Genomic DNA, 22,733 nt, shown 5'->3' on the forward strand with positions numbered 1-22,733 from the left:
GATACACACACACACACATATAACTTTTAAAGTTATAACTAAGTAAAAGATTAAATTGGTGTTTGAGAATCTCACACACGCACACACATATATAAGTTTTAAAGCTATAACTAAGTAAAACATTAAATTGGTGTTTGAGAATCCAAAGTCTTTGTTTATTGGATAAGGAATCACTTTTAATATTTAAATTGGTGTTTGAGAATCCCAATTCTTTGTTTATTGGATAAGGAATCACTTTTAACATTTTTTATATTCATTCTCTCTATTCACATATTTGTGGGGAATTTAAAAATGGAAATGAAACATTTCTAATTGACTCCAGAATAATTTTGGGAACTTGAAAGCTTTTGAGTGCTTAGGAATGAAAATTTGATATCCACTGTGAATAAATACTATTTTTCAATTTGACACACACACACACATATATAAGTTTTAAAGTTATAACTAAGTAAAACATTAAATTGGTGTTTGAGAATCACACACACACATATAATTTTTAAAGTTATAACTAAGTAAAACATTAAATTGGTGTTTGAGAATCACACACACACACACAGATATCTAAGTTTTAAACATTAAATTGGTGTTTGAGAATCCGATGTCTTTGTTTATTGGATAAGGAATCACTTTAATATTTAAATTGGTGTTTGAGAATCCCAATTCTTTGTTTATTGGATAAGGAATCACTTTTAATATTTTTTATATTCATTCTCTGTATTCACATATCTGTGGGGAATTTAAGAATGGAAATGAAACATTTCTAATTGACTCCAGAATAATTTTGGGAACTTGAAAGTTTTTGAGAGTTTCAATTTGAAGGAATGAAAGTTTGATACCCACTATGAATAAATACTATTTTTTAATATTACCAAATTAAGATTTAAATATTTTTATTCACTTATTATAAACATTTACTTTATTCCAATATTATTATTATATTTATTTAAAATATTTCAAAACAAACATTAAAATAAATATAGTCTTTATTCTAAAATGATTTTAAGTTAAAAAAATTTAATCTTCACTTTATAATTATGAATACACATAATTTTTAATGCATATACATATACATTTAATAATTTAATACATTTTCTAATCTTCTTATAATTTATCATTATTTTTTTAATTTAATCCACTTATAATTATTAATTTTTTAGTTTAATTTAATTTAATTTAATTTGTCTAAATAATAAAACATTAAACAATACATTACATTACAATATCTTTACCATATTAAAATAGATGTATTTAAATTTTATTTTAAACTTTAAAATAATAATAATAATAATTAATTAATTTAAAGCATCTCCCACAATTTGCATTTTCATAAGATAGAGGTAGTCAAAGTTCGGTTGACTTTTGCTGACTTGGCAAGGTTAATGGAGACACAATTTGGACTTTTTCTGGCAGACGGAATCTGACCAACTCTGGTCAGATTCTGGGCAAAATTTTCTCCTCGTTAAAATGACTCCTTCGGTCAAAAATCCAGATTTTCAAAATTTCCTAATTATTATTAAACATTCAAAAAAACATATAAAAAAGGGAAGGTGGTGGGCCACCACCCCTACCACCCCATAACCCTCCAAACCCAGTGCATATATTAAAACATAATATTAAAGGGTAGTGGGCAGGCCACCCCCAGTGGATCTGGCCCATGCCCCACTGCACATACATTACCACAAAACGATAAGCCAAGGGTGGCGGGGCTTGAACCCGCCCAGCCGATGTGGTCAACCCGCCTCCCGGGCGCCCTCATCAACCTCACAACAAACAATGCAACAATCCCCCACTTAATTCAACATTAAATGCGCCACCTAACCTTAATGCGCCCCAAATAAACCATGAAAAAAATATTGCGTGGGTAATTCAAGAGGGGCGGGATTTGATCCCCTGACCCCTCCTCAACAAACAGTTATATATAACCATTACCCCAACCAACCCCGCATGAGTTAATCCACCCGAGATTCAATATAAAACTTCATTTTCCCAGTGCGACCAGATGGAGGAACTAGGAATGGGCACAAAAAACGAGGCAGAATATTTTTTTAATTAATTTTTAATGCAGGTGGAACCATGACATAGCAAAATTTTCAAGAGGGTGAAATTTTTGCAGTGTCCAAATTGGACAAATTTTATGTCGATCTTACACCTCTTGGCGACACGAACCCGATGGCACAGTCAATTTCCTGATTGGAGCAGCTGATTTGCATAGGACCCAGAGGAGGGAATCTTTGAGGAATCTAAGCGGAATCTAAAAGATTCCTTGATCCCTAGATTTCCACTTTCTCATAATTCAAAAATTTGACAGTCGATTTTGCACTGTTCAACACCACAAATCTGATGGTGCATTCAGGTTTTTAATTTGCTCATTGATTTTTTCAGCCACTTTTCTAACTAGAGTGCAGGTGTCAGCATTCATGTGCGAGTAGTCATTTCCATGTGATTCGATGCCATGAGATCAATGGTTCAAATAGCTTCAACAACTTGACATCCCTTTCTTCAGATGGCCCCTGGATGTGAGGTATATGCAGAGTATCCATGTACTTCTTTTGCTATGCATTGTGCTGCACAAATCCATGTTTGATGTTTGATGTGGGATCTCGTTTTCTTACTTGTTTCATGATTCCTGCTTGATGTGATGCAGAATCATTTGTGGGATGTACTTGTTATCATGATTCGTCATGTTGTTTGATATCCCTTTGTCGTTATCATGATGGGATACTCATGTTGTTGCCATGTGTGTTTGCATTGAAATCCCTTTTATGCCATGTTGGCAGGATGTTCATTATCATTATGCATGAGTTTGTGTCATACTGATAGGAGTCCTTTTTTACTGAGAGTTCCTCTAACGGAACATCTCTTGGAGCCACTCCTGCGTGACGGAATTTTCCTTGTATGATAGCGATATCATCTCTTATGTGCATCATCACTACTGACAACACTTAATGCAGCAGCCTACACCATCTTGACATCGGGGTCCTAAGACGTAGTCCCTCTTGGACAAACTTCATTATCAACGGCTTATGTTTTCATGTGTTGATGATTGACATGTTCCTCTTCTTTACAGCATGTAGATGTATTTATTTATGTTCTTTTAAAAATTCAATTTAACACATCACAAAAGTAAAAGGTCTTGGAAGGGGCCTTTTGTCACACCCAGACCTGGATCAAGTGGTATCAGAAAAGTCTTTGCGTGGATGTGCATTGCAGCATGAACAATGGAACATGAAGCGACAAAGGATGAAAAAGAGATGTACGAGACCATGCTCAAAATTTCCAAAAGGGTGGAAATAATGTATGAAACTTTACAAAAAGAGACAGAGGAAAAAGAGAGATTGCAGCTTCAGTTACGAGCCAAGGAAGAGGCCCTAGAAGAACTGAAGCACAACAAACATAATCTTCAAACGGAGAACATTGAATTGAAGGTGCTTCTACATGAAGAGAAAGAGGAGAAACATAGTTTGCTATGATAGCTGCAAGCAAAGGACGAGGCCTTGGAAAAGCTATAGCGTGACTCATTTGAGGTAAAATGTAATTCTCTGAATTCATGTATGTTTCCTGATGATGATTTCGCTGTTTTTGAAAATCATACCATAGGAATTGGCTCCAAACTGTTGAAGATAATGGAGTATGAAGGAAAAGGCTTTGGCGTTAATGGCCAAGGCATTGTGAACCCCATCAAAGTAGAAGAATAACCCCATCAGGCAGGACTTGGGTATGTCAGAAAATAAGTTGGGGAATGTGCTATGACAGCTAGCGAATCACCAACAACATATGATGAGAAGCCCTCATCAGTTCTTTCCAAATCGACAGAGGAGGTAAAAGATGTTGATTTCCTTTCGGTTTTATCTTCACATAGTATGATTTCTGTTGGAGATGTGGAGATCCCAATTACAGGGACAAACATGAGGCTCCTTACCAGGACGAGGCACAAGGAGGAAAAAGAACTTGGTGTTAATAACCAAGGCATAACTCAACCATTGGAGGTTATGCAGAGACCTCAATTTGCAGGCTTGAGATACACTAAAGGAGAATGCTCGAAGGTGTCATATTCGTCTGAGACATCGTCGAAATCGTCAAGGAAAGAGAATGATGGGAACACATCCCCATCATCCCATGGCAGTTTCCATTGTAAGGAAAGAGCTGACGCAAGCTCTCATCGCCATACTTACACCAGAGACGGAAAGGAAAGGTATAACCACTCTCGAAATTCGAATGTTCATTTCGATTGTAATCATGTTGTTAATGATGAACATAAAACATGGCATCTAAAAACATGTACCTTTTGTGGATTACATAAGCATACATTTTCTAAGTGTTGGAAAAGTATGGTAACACAAAAAAGGATGAGGCATGAAAGACCCTATCAACAGCAGGTAAAGAAACATTTTAAGCAGATCTGGAGGAAGAAAACCTATTGCAGTCATTACGACAGAAGTGGCCATCAAAGAGCCACTTATTGGAGGCTCCATCTAGAGCAGTGCCTTAAAGACAAAGCGTCGGTGCATGAACCAGGTGAAACAATTGTTCGACAAACAAAACCACCACAGGAGGGTGACCCATTCACAACGATAAGTGAAAAATGGTTTCTAGATATGTTAGCTTGTCATGATCATGCTTTTGCAAATCATTTGTTGCATTTTAAAATGTAAAAGTGATGATGTATTTTCCATCACTTGTTCAGCAACAATGATGTCTGGTCTTATTTTGAGTTGCATGATAAACTATGAAAGTGATTTCGTGTTTCCATCGCTTGTCAAAACAAAATTAGTGCTTGGCCTTATTATTGTAAATCATGTGTTGCAGTGATGGATTGTTTTCCATCACTTGTTGAAGCAACAATGATATGTTGGTCTTGTTTTCGTAGTTGGGATATTGTGTCCGTCTTGATGTAAACTTGACCATCGAGTATGTGTTATAAACTCGTGGCAAGTGTGGGATGCTTGGGTCCTTAGTTGGTCATGAAAGTCAAGCATGTAATTTGCAAAACAATGTTCTATAGGTTGCAGAGGTTGCAAGTGTCAGCTCATCGCTTAAGGCTCCAAAGAACAAAGGTGAAGGAGATGGAAGCAAGGCCTTCAGGGTGCTTATGATGCAGATAAGGTATAAAGAAGTTGCAGATTATTTTTCATGCTTTTAGAGGACCAAAAGCTCCTCAGTGGGGAGGATTGATCCATGTGGCTCTAGAGACACACACGGGACAAAGAGGGCTTATGAAAGCTCAAAAATCAAAGTGTTTTGATTATGCTAAAACCAGGTTCATGTTAAATATCTCATCGTCATGATCGTGGTGTTGCGGATGATTCGTCAATCCGAGTCTGGATGAGGAAGATAGAGGCAGTCCAAGTTTGGTTGGCTTTTGCTGACTAGGCAAAGTTAATGGAGACATAATTTAGACTTTTTCCAGCAGACAGAATCCGGCCAACTCCAGCCAGATTTCGAGTGAAATTTTCACCTCGTTAAAATGACTCCTACGGTCAAAAATATGGATTTTCAAAATTTCCTAATTATTATTAAACATTCAAAAAATATATAAAAAAAGGGGGAGGTGGTGGGCCACCACCCCCACCACCCCACAACCCTCCAAACCCACTGCATATATTAAAACATAATATTAAAGGGCAGTGAGCGGGCCACCTCCAGTGGACCTGGCCCGTGCCCCATCGCACATAAATTACCACATAATGATAAGCCGAGGGTGGCAAGGCTTGAACCTGCCCAGTTGGTGTGGTCGGCCCGCCTCCCGGGCACCCTCACCAACCTCACAACAAACAATGCAACGACCCCCCACTTAATTCAACTTTAAATGCACCACCTAACCTTAATCTGCCCTAAATAAACCAAGAAAAAAATATTGCGTGGGTAATTTGGGAGGGGCGGGTTTTGATCCCCCGACCCCTCCTCAACAAACAGTTATATTTAACCATTGTGCCAACCAACCCCACATGGGTTAATCTGCCCGGGATTCAATATAAACCTTCATTTTCCCAGTGCGCCTAGATGGAGGAACCAGGAGTGGGCACGGAAAATGAGGTAGAATATTTTTTAATTAATTTTTAATGCAAGTGGAACAATGACTGAGCAAAATTTTCAAGAGGGTGAAATTTTTGCAGTGTCCGAATTGGAAAAACTTTATGTCGATCTTACACCTCTCAGCGACATGAACCTGATGGCGTAGTCAGTTTCCTAATCTGAGCAGCCAATTTGCAGGGGCCCCGGAGGAGGGAGTCTTTGAGGAATCTAGGGGGAATCTAAAAGATTCCTTGAGCCCTAGATTTCCACTTTCTCATAATTCAGAAATTTGACAGTCAATTTCGAACTATTCGACGCCACAAATATGATGGTGTGTTCAGATTTTTCATTTGCTAATTTCATTTTTCGGCCACTTTTCTAAGTGGAGTGCAGGTGTCAGCATTCATGTGCGAGCAGTCATTTCCATGCGATTTGATGTTGTGAGATCAATGGTTTGAATAGCGTCAGCAGCTTGACATCCTTTTCTTCAAATGGCCCCTGGATGTGAGGTATATGCAGCGTATCCATGTACTTCTTTTGCTATGCATTGTGTTTCACAGATCTCTGCTTGATATTTGATGTGGGATCTTGTTTTCTTACTTATTTCATGATTCCTGCTTGATGTGATGTAGAATCATTTGTGGGATGTACTTGTTGTCATGATTCATCATGTTGTTTGAGATCCCTTTGTTGTTATCATGATGGGATACTCATGTTGTCGCCATGTGTGTTTGCATTGAAATCCCTTTTATGCCATGTTAATGGGATGTTCATTATCATCATGCATGAGTTTGTGTCATACTGATAGGAGTCCTTTTTTACTAAGAGTTCCTATAGTGGAACATCTCTTGGAGCCACTCCTGCGTGAGGGAATTTTCCTTGTATGATAGCAACATCATCTCTTATGTACATCATCACTACTGACAGCACTTAATGTAGCAGCCTACACCATCTTGACACCGGGGCCCAGAGACATAGTCCCTCCTGGACGAACTTCCTTATCAACGGCTTATGTTTTCATGTGTTGATGATTGACATGTTCCTCTTCTTTATAGCATGCAGATGTATTCATTTATGTTCTTTTAAAAATGCAATTTAACACATCACGAAAGTAAAAGGTCTTGGAAGGGTCCTTTTGTCACACCTGGACCTGGATCACAAAATCAATTGGTGCATGTACATGCTTTTATTGGTACAAAATTGGGTTGGATGACTACAACTCTATAAAGCTTCAATGCCAGATGGTATTGTAAGGATTTCTCGACTCATTCAGTTTTACATGGTACTACATCGATTGGTATAGCTCTAGAGGGGAAAAGATCTTTATTAGAATTTCTTGACTCTACAATTTATATGTGTTAGGATATTCCGACACATAGGAAATAGTTAAGTATAACTTGGTCTAGTATAGAGTTAGGTAAAGTGCATTTCTTTACTATGTACATTTTGTAACTTACAATCCGACGGTCACGATATGTAGTGATCTGATGGTTCATTCTCTCCTCGGTATTACAGACACTTGATCCGTGGCTTAACACCCGATTGGTCCATGATCTCTATTTAAAGAACATGGAGGGTCATTTATAGGTTAACTGTTTATGAGAGAAGCCTATGTAAAATCTCATTCTTTTATTAATAAATTTCATGAAGTGGCCGCGTTGGCTCAAGCCGTGGACTGTTTCCCTCCTTGAGGGTTTTAACCACGTAAAAATACTGGTGTATTGATCTGTGATCTATGTGTGAGCGGTGTCCTTTGGTGTTCTGTCTGAGGAACTTACCCAGTAAATTCCTACATGGTATTGGAGCTATTTGAGGGTCGCGTCTGTTAGTGATCCAAATCTGAAGCCAGTAGAACTACATCCGACTGTCATTTCCTAGATCTACTATTTTTGACTACTTTCGGGCCGAGAGGACTGCTCTATTGTGTTGGGAGCATCTATTCCAGTGAGGAACCCCTTTCGTTTCATGCGAAAAGGTTTCTAGTAGCCCTAGCTATGTCATTTTTAAGATATGGAGGTATACAGTGTTTATTTGCAGTTTACAATTATTTTCTCTGTCTATTTCGGTTTCGGTTTATTTAGCTTTTTTTTTTTATTACCGGATCTGTACCTTTCATTTCTGTGTATGCCCTTTGCCCCGCGACTCTATGCGATCTAGGCAAATCAGAAACAGAAAGGAAGGATTTTTCTCATTCGTATGCTCTTTTCCGCTGCGCCTTAGTGTGATCTCTGAAAATCAGAAACATTGAGTAAAATATTTAGTTTCTGGCTAAAGATAACTTCGAGTTGTAAGGTTCGTTTTTTTTGTATGTCCGTGTTGGGTTTTGTGTTTTTGGTTTTGTAGGGGAAAAGAGCTTTCTCAAAGTAAGCACGCAGCCCAAAGCGACCCCCCCCCCTCCCTCTCAAACTTTTAGTTTAGCTCACTTGGTCCAAAGATAATTTATGAGAGTAGAGGTTTTGAGTTCAAGTCTCATTTTTGTGGGGGCGGATTTTTCATTTCCGCACATTCCCGCACTTCGTCGGCATCTTCATCAAATTTTCTTCAAAAATCCATAACTTCTTCATCCGGAAGCCGTTTTCAGAGCCGTTTTTTTTTAACCATCCTAATTTTTTGAGATCTTTCCATTAGAACACTTAGTTTCAGCATCTATAGCTTCAGTTTCTGTTAAAATGGAAAGTTCATGGAAAGTTATTCTTGACAGCACCAACTACTTTCAATGGTGGTCCTACATTGTGGATTTACTTAGAAGTAAAGGTCTCTACAGAATAGCCTCAGGCCAAGAAACCAAACCGAAAGATGAAGATAAGGTAGCTAAATGGGAAAATATGCAAGATCAAGCACGTGGGTTGATAGGGATGTCTACTTCTCCAGATCTTAGATTCCATATTGCAGAACTTGATACTCCTGAAGAAGCAATGAAATAGATCACTAAAGTTTTTGGAATTAAAAATGAACTTAAAGTCGATCAACTCGAAAATGAGTTGCTTACATTAGACCCCAATAATTTTTCTTGCATTGAAGATTTTTTGTCCAAGTTCAAGACCCTTAGACTTCTCTTGGAAGGTGTTAAGGTTAAGAAAGAAGATACTAGCCTTATCTATTCCATTCTTACTAAGTTGGGACCAGCCTATTCTGTGTTTGTTTCCACCTTCCATTCTACAAGAGAAGCCTTCATTTCTCAAGGGCAAGCCTACAAGTCCCCTTCCTTTGATTCCTTTTGTGATTCTTTGATAAGAGAACAAGAAAAAGTCTTACACCTTGGTCTTCCTAATCTTGGAAACTCTTCTAAGAAAGCGTTAGCCGCCCAGCAGCAACCAAATTCAAAGAATCCTAAGAAGTTGTATCCTAAAAGGAATGGTCCTAAACCAAACAGGGGTCCTAAGCAATTTCAACCTCAAAATGAAAAATCATTTCAACAAAATGATAATACAAATAAAAACAAAGGGAAGAAGACTGATAGACATTGCAACTTTTGTAATCGAGATGGCCACTTAGAATCCAAATGTTTTAAGAAGATGGAAGCTTTGGAAGCAGCAATGAAGAAGCATAATATCCATTTGGAGCACTCTTCAACTTCAACTTCATCTTCAGGAATGGCACTTTCTACATGTGGTTGTCAAGCATCTCAGTCTGGCTATGCACTAAATGTATCTTCTTCTTTTCATTCTCATGAGTGGCTCGTTGATTCTGGAGCTTCTTATCACATGGCCAAAAAGAAGCCATGTTTTCTTCTTTAAATGATTGTAACACCAAAAATATATATGTTGGTGATGATAGATCTCTTAGTGTTGTAGGGACTGGAACTGTTCATATAGACAATGGTCAATTTAATGATGTATTATGTGTTCCAACCTTATCTTGCAACCTTCTATCTGTATATCAGATAACTCATTCAGGTGAAGGTAAAATCGTTGAATTTTCACCTCACGATGTTGTAGTTAAGGACCTAAGAGATCCTAGACAGCTTTTAGCTACTGGCATTGCTAATGATTCTACAAGGTTGTATAAGTTTCACAACTTTGGGTCATCAAATCTTCCCTCGGTATTTGTTGCTCATAATGATGAAGTGAGCAAACTTTGGCATGAGCGATTTGGTCACTTAAACTATCGCTCTCTTCAGAATCTATGTAAAGAAAATATGGTGATAGGTCTTCCAATGGTATCATGCAGAGATGGTGTTTGTTCCGGATGTGTACTCAACAAACATCATTGGGACAGTTTTGAAAAACGTGCCTCTTGGCACGCCTCAGCCCCTTTACAGCTCGTGCATAGTGATTTATGTGGTCCACTTCTAGTTGTTTCATTCTCTGGCTACAAGTATTTCTTAACTTTCATTGATGATTTCTCCAGACGCACTTGGGTATACTTCTTAAAACTCAAGAGTGAAGTATTTAACATGTTCTTGGCCTTTAAGGCCTTTGTTGAAAAACAATCTGGACATCAAATTCTTAAGCTAAGATCTGATAATGGAGGATAATATGTTAACAACAAATTCATCAACTTTTGCACTGAGAATGGAATTCAAATGCAACATATTGTTCCATATACTCCACAACAAAATGGTGTAGCTGAAAGGAAGAATCGCACCTTAAAGGAAATGGCTAATTGTATGCTTCCATCTAAAGGACTTAGTCTTAATTATTGGGCAGAAGCAATTAACTGTGCAAATTACATAATAAATCGCACTCCTACTAAGGTTTTAAAGAATATCACTCCAGAAGAAGCATGGAGCTCAATTAAACCAGATGTAAGTCACTTTTGTGTTTTTGGAAGTGAAGCATGGGCCCATATTCCATATGAGAAACATAAAGCTTTAGAACCTAAGAGTGAAAAATGTATTTTTGTTGGATATTCTGAAGATGTCAAAGGATATAGACTTATTCCACTTAAGTCCAAAAATGTTATCATTAGAAGAGATGTAAAGTTTGTTGAAAATATATCGGCCTACGAGCCTAGTTCGGCGGATGTGCCACCTCTCCCTATCTCGTCTACTTTTAAAAATATTTCTTCTTCAGATGATGAAAGTGAGGATGAAAATCCTCCCCCACCTTCTCAGGATCCTCCTTCAGCTCCTCAGCTTCCAAAATAGGTCCGTGCTACTCGAGATGCAGTAGGTGATCTTACCGGTGATCCTACAGATCAGCGACATACACGTTCTCAGTTTGATAGAGCCTCTTCTTTACTGGCTCAAGCTTCAGTGAATTATGATCCTGACACCTTTGCAGAAGCTTCAGGCCATCCAGATTAGGAAGCAGCTATGAATGAAGAATATCATTCATTATTAGCAAATGATACATGGGATCTTGTTCCTCTACCAAAGGGACGAAAACTTGTTAGATGCAAATGGGTTTACATAACCAAGTATGGACCAGATGGGAAAGTTGATAAACATAAAGCTCATCTTGTTGCTAAGGGATTTTCATAAGTTGAAGGCATTGACTACACTGAAACCTTCTCCCCTGTTTCCAAAATGAACTCTATCCACCTTGTTCTTTCCCTTGCTGCCTCTTTCAAATGGGAAGTCCATCAGATGGATGTTAAATCTGCCTTCTTGCATGGGGACTTGCATGAAGAAATCTATATGGAACAACCTATTGACTTTATAAATACAGAATCCAGCCTTGTATGTCGACTTAAGAAATCCCTTTATGGTCTCAAGCAAGCTCCTCGAGTTTGGTATGCCAAAATGGATAACTTTCTTTTAGAAAATGGCTTTTCTAGGTGTCATTCTAACAATATTGTCTACACCAATAAAGTGGGCAAGTCTCTTATCATTCTTGTTCTTTATGTTGATGATCTTATCCTGACTGGTAGTGATCCCAACCTTATAAATCATGTGAAGTCTAGCCTTAAAAGGAAGTTTGAAATGACAGACTTGGGACACTTACATTATTTTCTTGGACTTCAAGTCTTGCAATCCAAGGAAGGTATTTCCCTTTCCCAGTCCAAGTATGCCTGTGATATTCTACGCCATTTTCACATGGAATATTGTAAGCCAACCCCTTCTCCCTTTCAGTCTGAAGTCAAACTTTCAGTCACTTGTACTTCTCCTGAAAACTTTTGTATCTAACCCATACTCGTCCTGACCTTTCCTTTGTTGTTGGCCTTGTCGCTCGGTTTATGAAAAACCCACATGAAAGTCATTGGAAAGCAGCTAAAAGAATACTTCGTTATGTTCGAGGTACAGTTCAGTTTGGTATTCATTACAGTGCCGAAGCAGCTCCTCTATTGGTTGTTTTCACTGATTCCGATTTGGCTGGTGATCCTGATGATCGGAAGTCTACTGCAGGTTATGTGTTCACTCTTGGTTCAGGACCTATTACATGGGCTTGCAAGAAACAAGGTGCCATTTCTCTTTCTTCAGCAAAAGCAGAGTATCGTGGTGTCGTAGAAGCTAGTAAGGAAGCCGTGTGGCTTTGTCAGATCCTGTCAGAGTTTGGCTTTCAGCAGCAACATCCGACTACACTTTGGTGTGATAATCAAAGTGCCATTCAACTATGCAAAGATCCAGTCCAACATCAGCGCAGAAAACACATTGAACTACACATGCACTTCATCAGAAAGCTCATCCACGACCATGTTCTTGAAGTGCAATATTGTTCAACAGTTGATCAAGTTGCAGACATCTTTACAAAGGCTCTCACAGAGGCGAAGTTCACTAAACTTCGATTTATGGTTGGAGTTCAGGAAGTTGTCACTAAGGGGGGATAGGCACTAGTGCCTCCTTCCTTCTCCTATTGTGTCATATTTGTAAATCCTTCAATCCTATCCCAAGTTGTTCTTAAGGGAGGATGTTAGGATATTCTGACACATAGGAAATAGTTAAGTATAACTTGGTCTAGTATAGAGTTAGGTAAAGTGTGTTTCTTTACTATGTACATTTTGTAACTTACAATCTGACGGTCACGATATGTAGTGATCTGACGGTTCATTCTCTCCTCGGTATTACCGACACTTGATCTGTGGCTTAACACCCGATTGGTCCATGATCTCTATTTAAAGAGCATGGAGGGTCATTTGTAGGTTAACTGTTCATGAGAGAAGCTTATGTAAAATTTCATTCTTTTATTAATAAATTGCCTGAAGTGGCCGTGTTGGCTCAGGCCGTGGACCGTTTCCCTCTTTGAGGGTTTTAACCACATCAAAATACTGGTGTATTGATCTGTGATGTGAGCGGTGTCCTTTGGTGTTCTGTCTAAGGAACTTACCCTGTAAATTCCTACAATATGCACTTGTCCTATGTTTTTATGTTTTTCTCTGTCACCTCCCAAACCTGAACTTTTTATTTGAAATTCCTTTGAGGCTTTAATTGAAGTTCTCAATAGAGTCACAAGTGTTGTGTAAAATATAAATAAAATTTTTGGTACTTGAAATTGTTTTTAATGAGTTTTTTAAAATAAATTAAAAAATATATACACAATTTTAATTAAGAAAATGTATATACCTATAAATAGAGAAAAACTTGTATATATCTGGTAAGTTAGATTATAAGAAATTCTAAATATGAATAAGGATCCATACCTACATTCGCCAACCATATAATTCCAAATTTCCCATCTAGCCAGTTCCCTAGAAGGGTATAAACCAAAACTAAAGCCCTTTAGATGAAATAAAGCTCTTTAGATAATAGAAGCATTTGTATTAGGTATATTTCTATGCTTGATTCAATCCTCTATTAATAGTTGTTTTTGTTTAACCACTTGTTTCCAAAGGCTTGTACAACTAACCAACCTCCATATTCACCATATTCTCCTCGCATGTATGACCTTCCCAAAGTGATGTTCTTAGATACCACACTTATTATCTATGTGATATTATTAGACTAAGGTAAACCAAACAATGGTTAAATAAAATAGGGGTAAGCAATCTAATGCACAAGAATTAAAGCGAAGAGAAATGCAGATTAAAACATTGAAAGAGTAGTGTTAAGGGATTTGTTGATAACATTCAACGACACACACATTTACACATTTAGAGCTAGAAAAAGGATATACAATAGGTAGAAGTTGTGAATATACAATAGGTACAAGTTGTGATCCAACACTACAATGTACATTGGAGGAGCAAATAGAATATCACTCTCTATGTTGATTGTTAAAGTTTGAGGTTAATTCAATGTGAAATCTTGAAGTTGGTGAAGGAAATCTCGAAAGCCAAAACAAGTTGTTGTCACTTTGGTTTGTTGGTTATTCTCAAAACCTCTTAAAGAGAATTGTAGACCAAAAAACAAGTGGTAGTCGATGATATCACTCTGACATCCTGGTTATTTGAATTGGTACATTTGTATGAAAATTCAACAAAGAGAAAGAAATAATAGTTAGTAGGAGTATTCATGGAAGAGGATGTACAAGGTATATAAAAGACAGTATCAGGTGAAGCAAAAGCACATTGATGGGTTGCAAGTACAATGTTGAGCATTCCCTCAATTGACATATTGCAACTCAAATCAATAGGATAACGAAAGAGGAGTTCAATTTACTTTTAACACAATGTTATTTCTCTCATTCAAATTCTAACACATCACATCTATGTTCATCTATGCTCTTTCTCCATTTGTTTTTTCCTTACAACGTTTCCTTTGCAACATCTGGTGCAATTGCTAGCTATATATATATATATATAAAACATGCAACAATATTCTTAACCATGGAGATTCAACCTACTTTAGAATGCAAATTCTTAACTTGTAATTAGTTGTTCTTGCAGTATTATAGTTTGTGTCCAATATGACATGTGTTGATATGACATTTTCTTTAATTAAGAAAATAGCATAACTAGGCATTCGAACATATTCCATGGAAGATACATTTCTACTATCCACCTAATACTTATGGATAATTAAATTAAAATTATGGAATACCTATTCTATCTTGTTACATGTTTTTTAAAATATATAAATGTTTGATCTATTTATAAATTCTTTTTATAATTAATAATAATTCAAATAAAGTTGTGATTTAGTTAATTTTTTTAATTTTAACAACTTGAAATGTATCATAAAAAAGGAGTATAGATCCATCTTAAGCACAAATCTAGCATGGGTCGAGAGAGATCAAGATCAAATCTCCGCAAAATTTGAAAAAAAAAAAAAAGCATTGCGTCCCTCTCATCCCTTATAGACCCCAATGAAATTGTAGTGATTCTCTCTCTCCACACACACACACACAAATTTTTCATTGTTTAAATTGTATTTTGAATACTGTATAGAACACATTGAATTTTCAATTATCTTTTTTCTTTGAATATTTTATTATAGGTAACATTAAAACATTTTTTTTATATATAAATATATATGAAGTTGATATCATAAATTAGGAACAAAGCTTTTAAAATAGTTTATTTAAACCTGAGTTGAATTAATAGACAATATAGATCTTTAAATAGTTTATTTAAATCTAGTGTTGAAATATTTTTGAAAAGTATGAATTTTAAACTTCTTACTCATATTTTTTTTTTTTTAATTTCTAATTACTTTTATCATTTTTCAAAGTTGATATGAAATTATATTAAGTCATGTGGCCATAGAAATATTTTATTTATGACTAAGAGTGAGTGAAATATTTTTACAACGTTGAGTTGTAATATTAACAACAAATCTAGCGACCATAGTGAAGTTGAGATTATTGATGTTTTATAATGTTTTTAATTAAAAGTAACTAAAAATGTATATTCATTTTTATTTTTTATTATAGCCAACATTATTTTTCTATTTAAAAAATATTTTATTTTTCATATTAGAGGGAACTCCACCAAGCACGGATGGAGAATGCGTCTCTTTGGGCAACTAGCCTAGATCTATCTTAACTCTTGATCTACCAAGCACTGAGGGGATCAAGTATATTTCACTTTAAAAGAGGTTTACACATCAAGAGACTTAATCCCTCTTGGAGCTTAGGAGATCCAAAATTAAAATAGATCTAGACTTATTTAATTATTAAATTTATTTTATTTTTATGTAGTTTTTTGTTTTGTTTTTTTTTTTTATTTAACATAATCAAAATGTTTACATATTATAGAGAACAAAACATCAACATCTAGAAAACTACGTATCGAAAATTGATGTCTATCAATATTTACCAATCATTTAATTTTTATAATTATATTAATTAATTTACTTCAAAAATAATCATATAATTTTTCCAATAAAATAAAATCTATATAAATAATTTTTTATAAATTAATTAAAATTATAATTTTTTTAACCAAATAATTAACAAATCGATCCTAAAAATTATTTGTGATTTATCCAATAAAAAAAAATATAAATAAATAAATAATAATCCATATATTAATTTACTTAAAAAAGAATAACCGTTCATTTCATGGAGTAATAATCCAACAAATTTTCAAGATATGACACGTCCAAAGCAAAAGTGCGCGAATTTCCAATGCCGCGTTCTTTATTACCACGATAACGATAAGCGAGAAATAAAAGAACGAGGTCCGTAAAATGAGCAACTTGCACTTGTCAAACGCCTATTCAAATGAGCTTTCAAGATGAGGACGGTGATGGTCTCGTGACGGTTACACAAACAAAACCACGGGCCCTGCATTTGAATTTTCAACCATCTCACTCCTCACAGGGTCATGCGCAGACGCCCAACTACTCAGTCAAACGCCACGTTTTCTCTATCAACACGCCAATATGTACACGTGTCCACACGGAATTTGTCAAAAATCCTTCACATGTACCCTGCTGCTCTAACGCTACTTAATCATAATATACAGCAGAATACTATTAATCAAAATCTAATTATTCAACGATTTAAGAGCTTGGTTATGACCGCCGCTAAATATTGCATGCTTTGATCTGGTGCGCGTGATATTAAAAAATAAAAAATGTAATTTTTTTGGTTTATAAAAGGGAGAACCCTCCAAGTGTTTTACGGAAGTTCGACGGGGTGCGCAGCGACAGGGAGTCTATTTCTTTGCTTCTGTTGCCCTCCGTCCTCATCTTTCTGCAAGCTCTCGCTGCCGCCTCAGATCTTGCCTTCGTTCTCTTTAATTTAACGAAGTCGGATAGATATGGGAACTGAGGTCCTTCCTGCCCGGGATTCTCTGGCTCATTATCAGAGACATCCGAATGCTGATTTCATGGGCTTGATTTATCACAAGAAATTCCACCAACATTCGCAGCACAAGAAGAAATCTGGTGACGGCCATGGCTTTTCTCCTCACAAGGCCAAGGTTAAGGGTGAAATTCCTGAGAAGAAACGGCCCTTGAAGCCCAAACCCCATGAAGAATTGATTCCCGAGGTGGGTAAGAGGGCCGTCAATAGAACTCAGAAAGCGACAGAGAGAAATTCCGGCCGTGTTGATGACCAGACTTTGAAGAAAGAACCGGCTAAAAACCCTTTATTGATGGGCCAAGTTACGATTCTGAAGCGAGGACAGACATTAAAGCCTAACAATTATGATTCAAGTCAGCTGGAGTTTGCAAACAAGACAACGGACCAGTTATTTATAGGCCCGACCGAATTCCTGCGTCCAGATCCGACACTTCTTCCCAAGGGTCGAACCATGAAATCAAGATCCGTTTCGTCAAAGGAATCCGAAGAAGCGACTCCGCCTGGACTTGAAACCGAGATCGCCGAGGGAGGTAACGGCATCAAAACCCCCAATTTCCCTGTTTTTATTTCGGAGAAATGGGCGGGTCCAGCGTTTCCAAATTCTCCAAGTCCGAGCTTCTTGCCTTTACCTAGTTTTTCAATTAAAAAATTCGTTGGAGAGACGGCTGAAATTGATAGATTTGCAACAAGGGATCTGAGGCGCCTGCTCGGTCTGGATTAAGCAGACTGCATCTAATTTTCCCGGATGTCGAGGTCACATCGCAGGTCTTCAAGCGTTATCTGCGATGCTAAGGTTCTTCCCCTGTTTTTCAAGTGAAGAATCTGGTTTCGTAAGTTCCCGAAATTTCTTGTGCCAAGATGTGGAGTACATTTAGTACATTTTAACACTCTAGACAATGAACAAAATGATCAGCGGAAAAATAATCCGCTCTGTCTTAATGTGTAAGATTGAATTGAAGAATATGAATCTTCCCAGTCCCTTCAATAATCTTTCTGTATGAAGCAGCAGCAGCAAAAGGGGAATGGAAATAAAGCATCAAGATTCCCTGGAGGGTAGGCTGGGTTGGTTGCATTATTTAAGCAATTACCATCAGAAACCATTTTAGGGGATGCATGTGATGCTTTATTGATATCTACAGGAATTTAGGATGATAATAATAAAGTAGAATGGCCCTCCCTTCTTTATTTGCAATCATGTAATTTCTAGCTCCAACATGCTATTAAAGTTGGGATATGAAAGGATATCTGGTAAGATGTATTACTGTGTAGAATTGCAATCATGTAATTTCTAGCTCCAACATGCTATTAAAGTTGGGATATGAAAGGATATTTGGTAAGATGTATTACTGTGTAGCATTGAGGAACTTTTGTATGGCTGCACTTTTATATATTAACAATGTCATTGGTGTACAACCTTGTCATTTTCATCTTTATATGTACAATGTACAATGCCTTGAACTGCAACTGAAAATGTGTTCTTTAACAAGAGATTAGTGGTGGCTTCACTCATCCCAATGGAGGGTATCAGTTGGCTGGTAAGGGTGTCAATATACCATCAACGAGAAGGAAAAGCGAATCGGGTGGGATCTGGTAGGAAAAGTCGATGGGAGGAAGAATAGAGAGGTGAGTTGATGGAGGGCTGGTGGCAACCACAGAATGTAATTTGCCTACCTAATATGACTGCATTTCTCAGGGTAACAGGGAAATTTAATCTGATCCGAAAGGAAAGCATATCCCTAAAGGGAAATTTAATCTGATCTGAAAGGGAAATTTAATCTGACTACTCATTATGACTTAAATATCTCATCTGAAAGGAAAACATACCCCAAAGGGAAAATTTAATCTGATCTGAAAGGAAAATGTAATTTGCCTACCCACTGTGATTGTATTCCAAAGGGGGCTACCCTTAAAATCTGATCTGAAAGGAAAATGTAATTGCCTACCCACTTTGATTGTATTCCAAAGGGGGCTACAGGGATACCCATTATGACTGTATTCAAAAGGGCAGAGTCTTAATGGTGGGAGTGGAACTTGAAAACAATCTAATACAAATATTAATTATTATACAAATTATAGTTAGAATTAGAATGGCTGACTTAGATTATGATGGTATTCAAAAGGGCAGAGTGTTAAAGGTGTGATGGTATTCAAAAGGGCAGAGTGTTAAAGGTGTGAGTGTAATTTGAATACAAATATTAATTATTATAGAAAGAATGGTTGTCCTAGATTATAATTAGAGAATTGTTGCATCAGAGGTTTTCTAGTTTTTTTAGTATGATAAAGATGTTATAATGTTTAATATTTTCAGTTTTTTAGAATAAATTAAAATTAAAATTTAAACAAAATAAAAATCATAAAATTTTGTGTTGATATTTTCCATAAAATCATAAAACAAAATTTTCCCATGGTATTTTTCTAAATGTTAATAATTAAATGAGCCTAGACCCACCTTAATTTTGGGTTGAGAGGGATCAAATCTCTTTTCAATTTAAAAGAAGTTTACACAAGATATTTGATCTATCTCAACCTTTGAAGATCTAGAGTTAAAATGGATCTAGGTTGGTTTTTATAATTTTAATAGTTATATAACCATTTTCCACTAAGTTGATAGAAATACACCTACTTTCACTTTGGCAAATAATTTGTTGAACCATTATTGATCATTTCATTAATATTTTTCTCTACTAAAAATAATAAATGTTCATACCGAACCATTAATGATCATTTGTTTAATATTTTTTTCTACTAAAAATAATAAATGTTCATAACGATTAGATTTTGATTTCGTCTCCCAAATATTTTATTATTTGACCATATTAAGTCTAATCTAGCATTTTATTATAAATAGGGAGATTTTTCACCCCTTAAACCATGACCATTTTTCATGGTCGAACTAATGATCTTGAGCTTTTTGAGATCACCATCTAAATTTTCATTACTTTCTTTTTGTCCACTTGCCTATAGTAGAACATAATTCCTTTTGCACTAATAGTAGAAGGGAGTCAAAAAAACCCTCCCACACAAGAGGAGTTAATGACCCATGTCAGTAAATATTCCTTTTATATCCATTGCTGTAATTTTAGTTTTATCACCCGAATCGGATCCTAAATCTTGTTGAGTGGTTGCAGTTGTTTTTTGTTTTCCCTTGTTGTTGAATTTTTTTGGTTTCATTTGGGGATGAAGCTTCCAACAATGAGCTTCATCATGACTCTCTTTGGAACAATGTTTGCATGGTAATTTCTCTCATTTTTGGATAGATGCATTTTTCTTTCCCTTCCCTTCGAAACCCTTTTCCTTTCCTTTAATCTTAAATGGCTTTTTACTACCTTTTTCTGGAGTGTTTTTCCCTCTTGCCTCAAGATGAGTGGCTTGTACACACACATCATCTAGATTATTGGGATTAAACATTAGGATAGTATGCTTAAGGTAACAGTGTAAACCCCCTATGTACTTTAGCAACCTTTAGCAACGTGTCTTGTGATTGCAAATCTACACATAACATTAAAGACTTTTTTCTAAATTCTTAGGTGTAATCTTGCACATTTTGACCTTTACGCTGTCTAAAGTTTTGCCAATTCATGATGCTTTTCTGCATATAAGCTAGAGGGTAGAATTGTCTTTTGATTGCAGCAATGAAATCAAACCAAGAAATTGAGATCTTACTGTGTTTTTTTATCTCCTCTGGTGTGTTTGATTCCCACCATACTAGTGTTGCACCCTCCATTCTCAAGAAAGCTAACTAAATCTTTATGTCATCCTCTTGAAGGTTGTGAATTCTGCAATAGACCTCCAACTGACGAATTCAATTATCAAGCTTCTTTGCATTCACTTCACCATTATACATGGGCAATTCAAATTTAACATCAAGTTTTAAAAAGGGTGATTTACCAGTTCCTTTTGAGGTATGTTGATAAGTATGAGTAAGGGTTGTGTTAGTGGAAGAGGGTGAAGATGCTTGTGAAGAAAAAGATGAAGAAGATGGTGGAGGTTTTTGTCCATTTCCATTGCCTCCTCCTGAAAAACCTTCTCCTTTGAGAGGTTTGGAACTTTTACCTTGCACCCTAATATTCCTCTCATCATAGAGGCCTTCACCATCTCTATCATATCAAAGAAAGCCTCTCTGAAGACCTCATCTTCTGTCATGTTTGTAGGTTCCCCTTCATGAGACATGCTCTCTGGAGTTTCAACTACAACTTGAGGATGAACTGGCGTTGGAGATTGTGGAAACCTTGCCCTCTTTCCCCTTGACCCAACTTCAGGGCTTCCAACCAGCCTCCCTTCTCCTCTTTTGAGTTTTAACTTTATAAGCATGACATAAACTTGCAAACAGTTAAATCCTTCTTACACAAAGAAAACCTAGTGCTCTGATATCAAATGATTTGATTAAGAATATTAGTTTGATGTGCTAAGATACTCCTCAGATTATAAACAAAAAGCTTTTCATGTGCTTAAGGATTCATGAGTTTTGCAAGTATAAAATGAATTTTTATGTTAATTTTATGAGCAATTTTAACATAAATAAGAGATTGAATAGTAGCATAAAAATGTACAAAACATCACCAAAAACACATCACAACAAGGACATGATGAAGGAGTTCACCCCTCTTGAGTTATGTCTCCTTAGTCTAGCTTCCAATGGCTTGGGCCTCTCTATTATGCTCAAATGTGTAAAAATGTGTGTTTACAATGCTCAAATGCTTCTGAAACCTGCTCCAATGAGTCTAAAATGTCCAAAAATGGCTACCTAGCCTCTTTTTGCATATAATTTGGTCAAAAACTAGAGAAGTTATGACCTCTCCTAGTTTTCCCACTATTCGCTCTACATTTTCCTCAAAATTCAGTGACAAACCCGCAAATTTGTCCAAAATTCTGCTATCAGAAAGACAAATTCCCTAATTTTCGAGCGGCTTTGTCGGATCAATAACTAGCCCGTTATAACCAACCAGTGTTACATTAAATGCCACCTACGTGATCACATGGCACGGTTTAAGAGGGTGGTTGTTCACATGACAAGTCCGTTGGCGGTCATTGTTAGTGGTCAACATTGGCGGTCACATTAACAATGCGCAAGTGTTCACATGGGGGGTGGTTAAGTTCGCCCGTCCCCCCATACCTTGCGACATTAAAGTTTAACAAGAACTTGCCACCATTATATGTTAAGTAACAAAGCGCAGGCGCAATGGTAAAGTTATTGGTTTGTGTGTTGGGTTGTTGGCGGTTCAACTCTCACTGCCTCCACTTGGCCTATAGCCAATTTTTGGTGCCCTCTCGAGCTGCCACTTGGCGGCCTCTGGCTAGGCCACATGTCAACCCGTGGTTGGCCACCTCACCATCCAATAAAAAACCAACAATTTCAACCAATCAGAGGGTGCCACTTGGCACAATCTAACTCATTGAGAATCTTTGACCGAGTCAACTGCCTCATACCCTTCCCAGTCAGCACCACGTCAGCAGTAAAGAGTGTTGACTGGGCTGTCCATTTTTTTTTAATTCGTCTGTTTAACAAAGTGAATTGAACGCATTTCTGGGAGCATACGGTGTCCGTTTCATGCGAAACGAGTTGCGTCATATTCAGGATGACGAGCACTATGCGGTCGTTTAGGTTCCACACCATTTTTATGACTTATATTTTTTAGCATAATTTTGAGCACC

At 36.7% G+C, this 22,733-nt stretch overlaps 1 protein-coding gene across 1 annotated transcript; it reads left to right on the forward strand.

The window, feature by feature from the left end:
- Positions 1-16,878: 16,878 nt before the first annotated feature.
- LOC149145174 (uncharacterized) lies at positions 16,879-18,422 on the forward strand. Its single transcript, XM_089448369.1, has one exon. The coding sequence runs from the start codon at positions 17,038-17,040 to the stop codon at positions 17,800-17,802; it is 765 nt and encodes a 254-aa protein (XP_089304495.1). The 5' UTR covers positions 16,879-17,037; the 3' UTR covers positions 17,803-18,422.
- The last annotated feature ends 4,311 nt before the right edge of the window (positions 18,423-22,733 follow it).

Source organism: Pinus tabuliformis, chromosome X (assembly GCF_031772625.1).
Source record: "Pinus tabuliformis cultivar Carrire ecotype Pingquan chromosome X, CPIR1, whole genome shotgun sequence".
NCBI classification, from domain to species: domain Eukaryota; kingdom Viridiplantae; phylum Streptophyta; class Pinopsida; order Pinales; family Pinaceae; genus Pinus; species Pinus tabuliformis.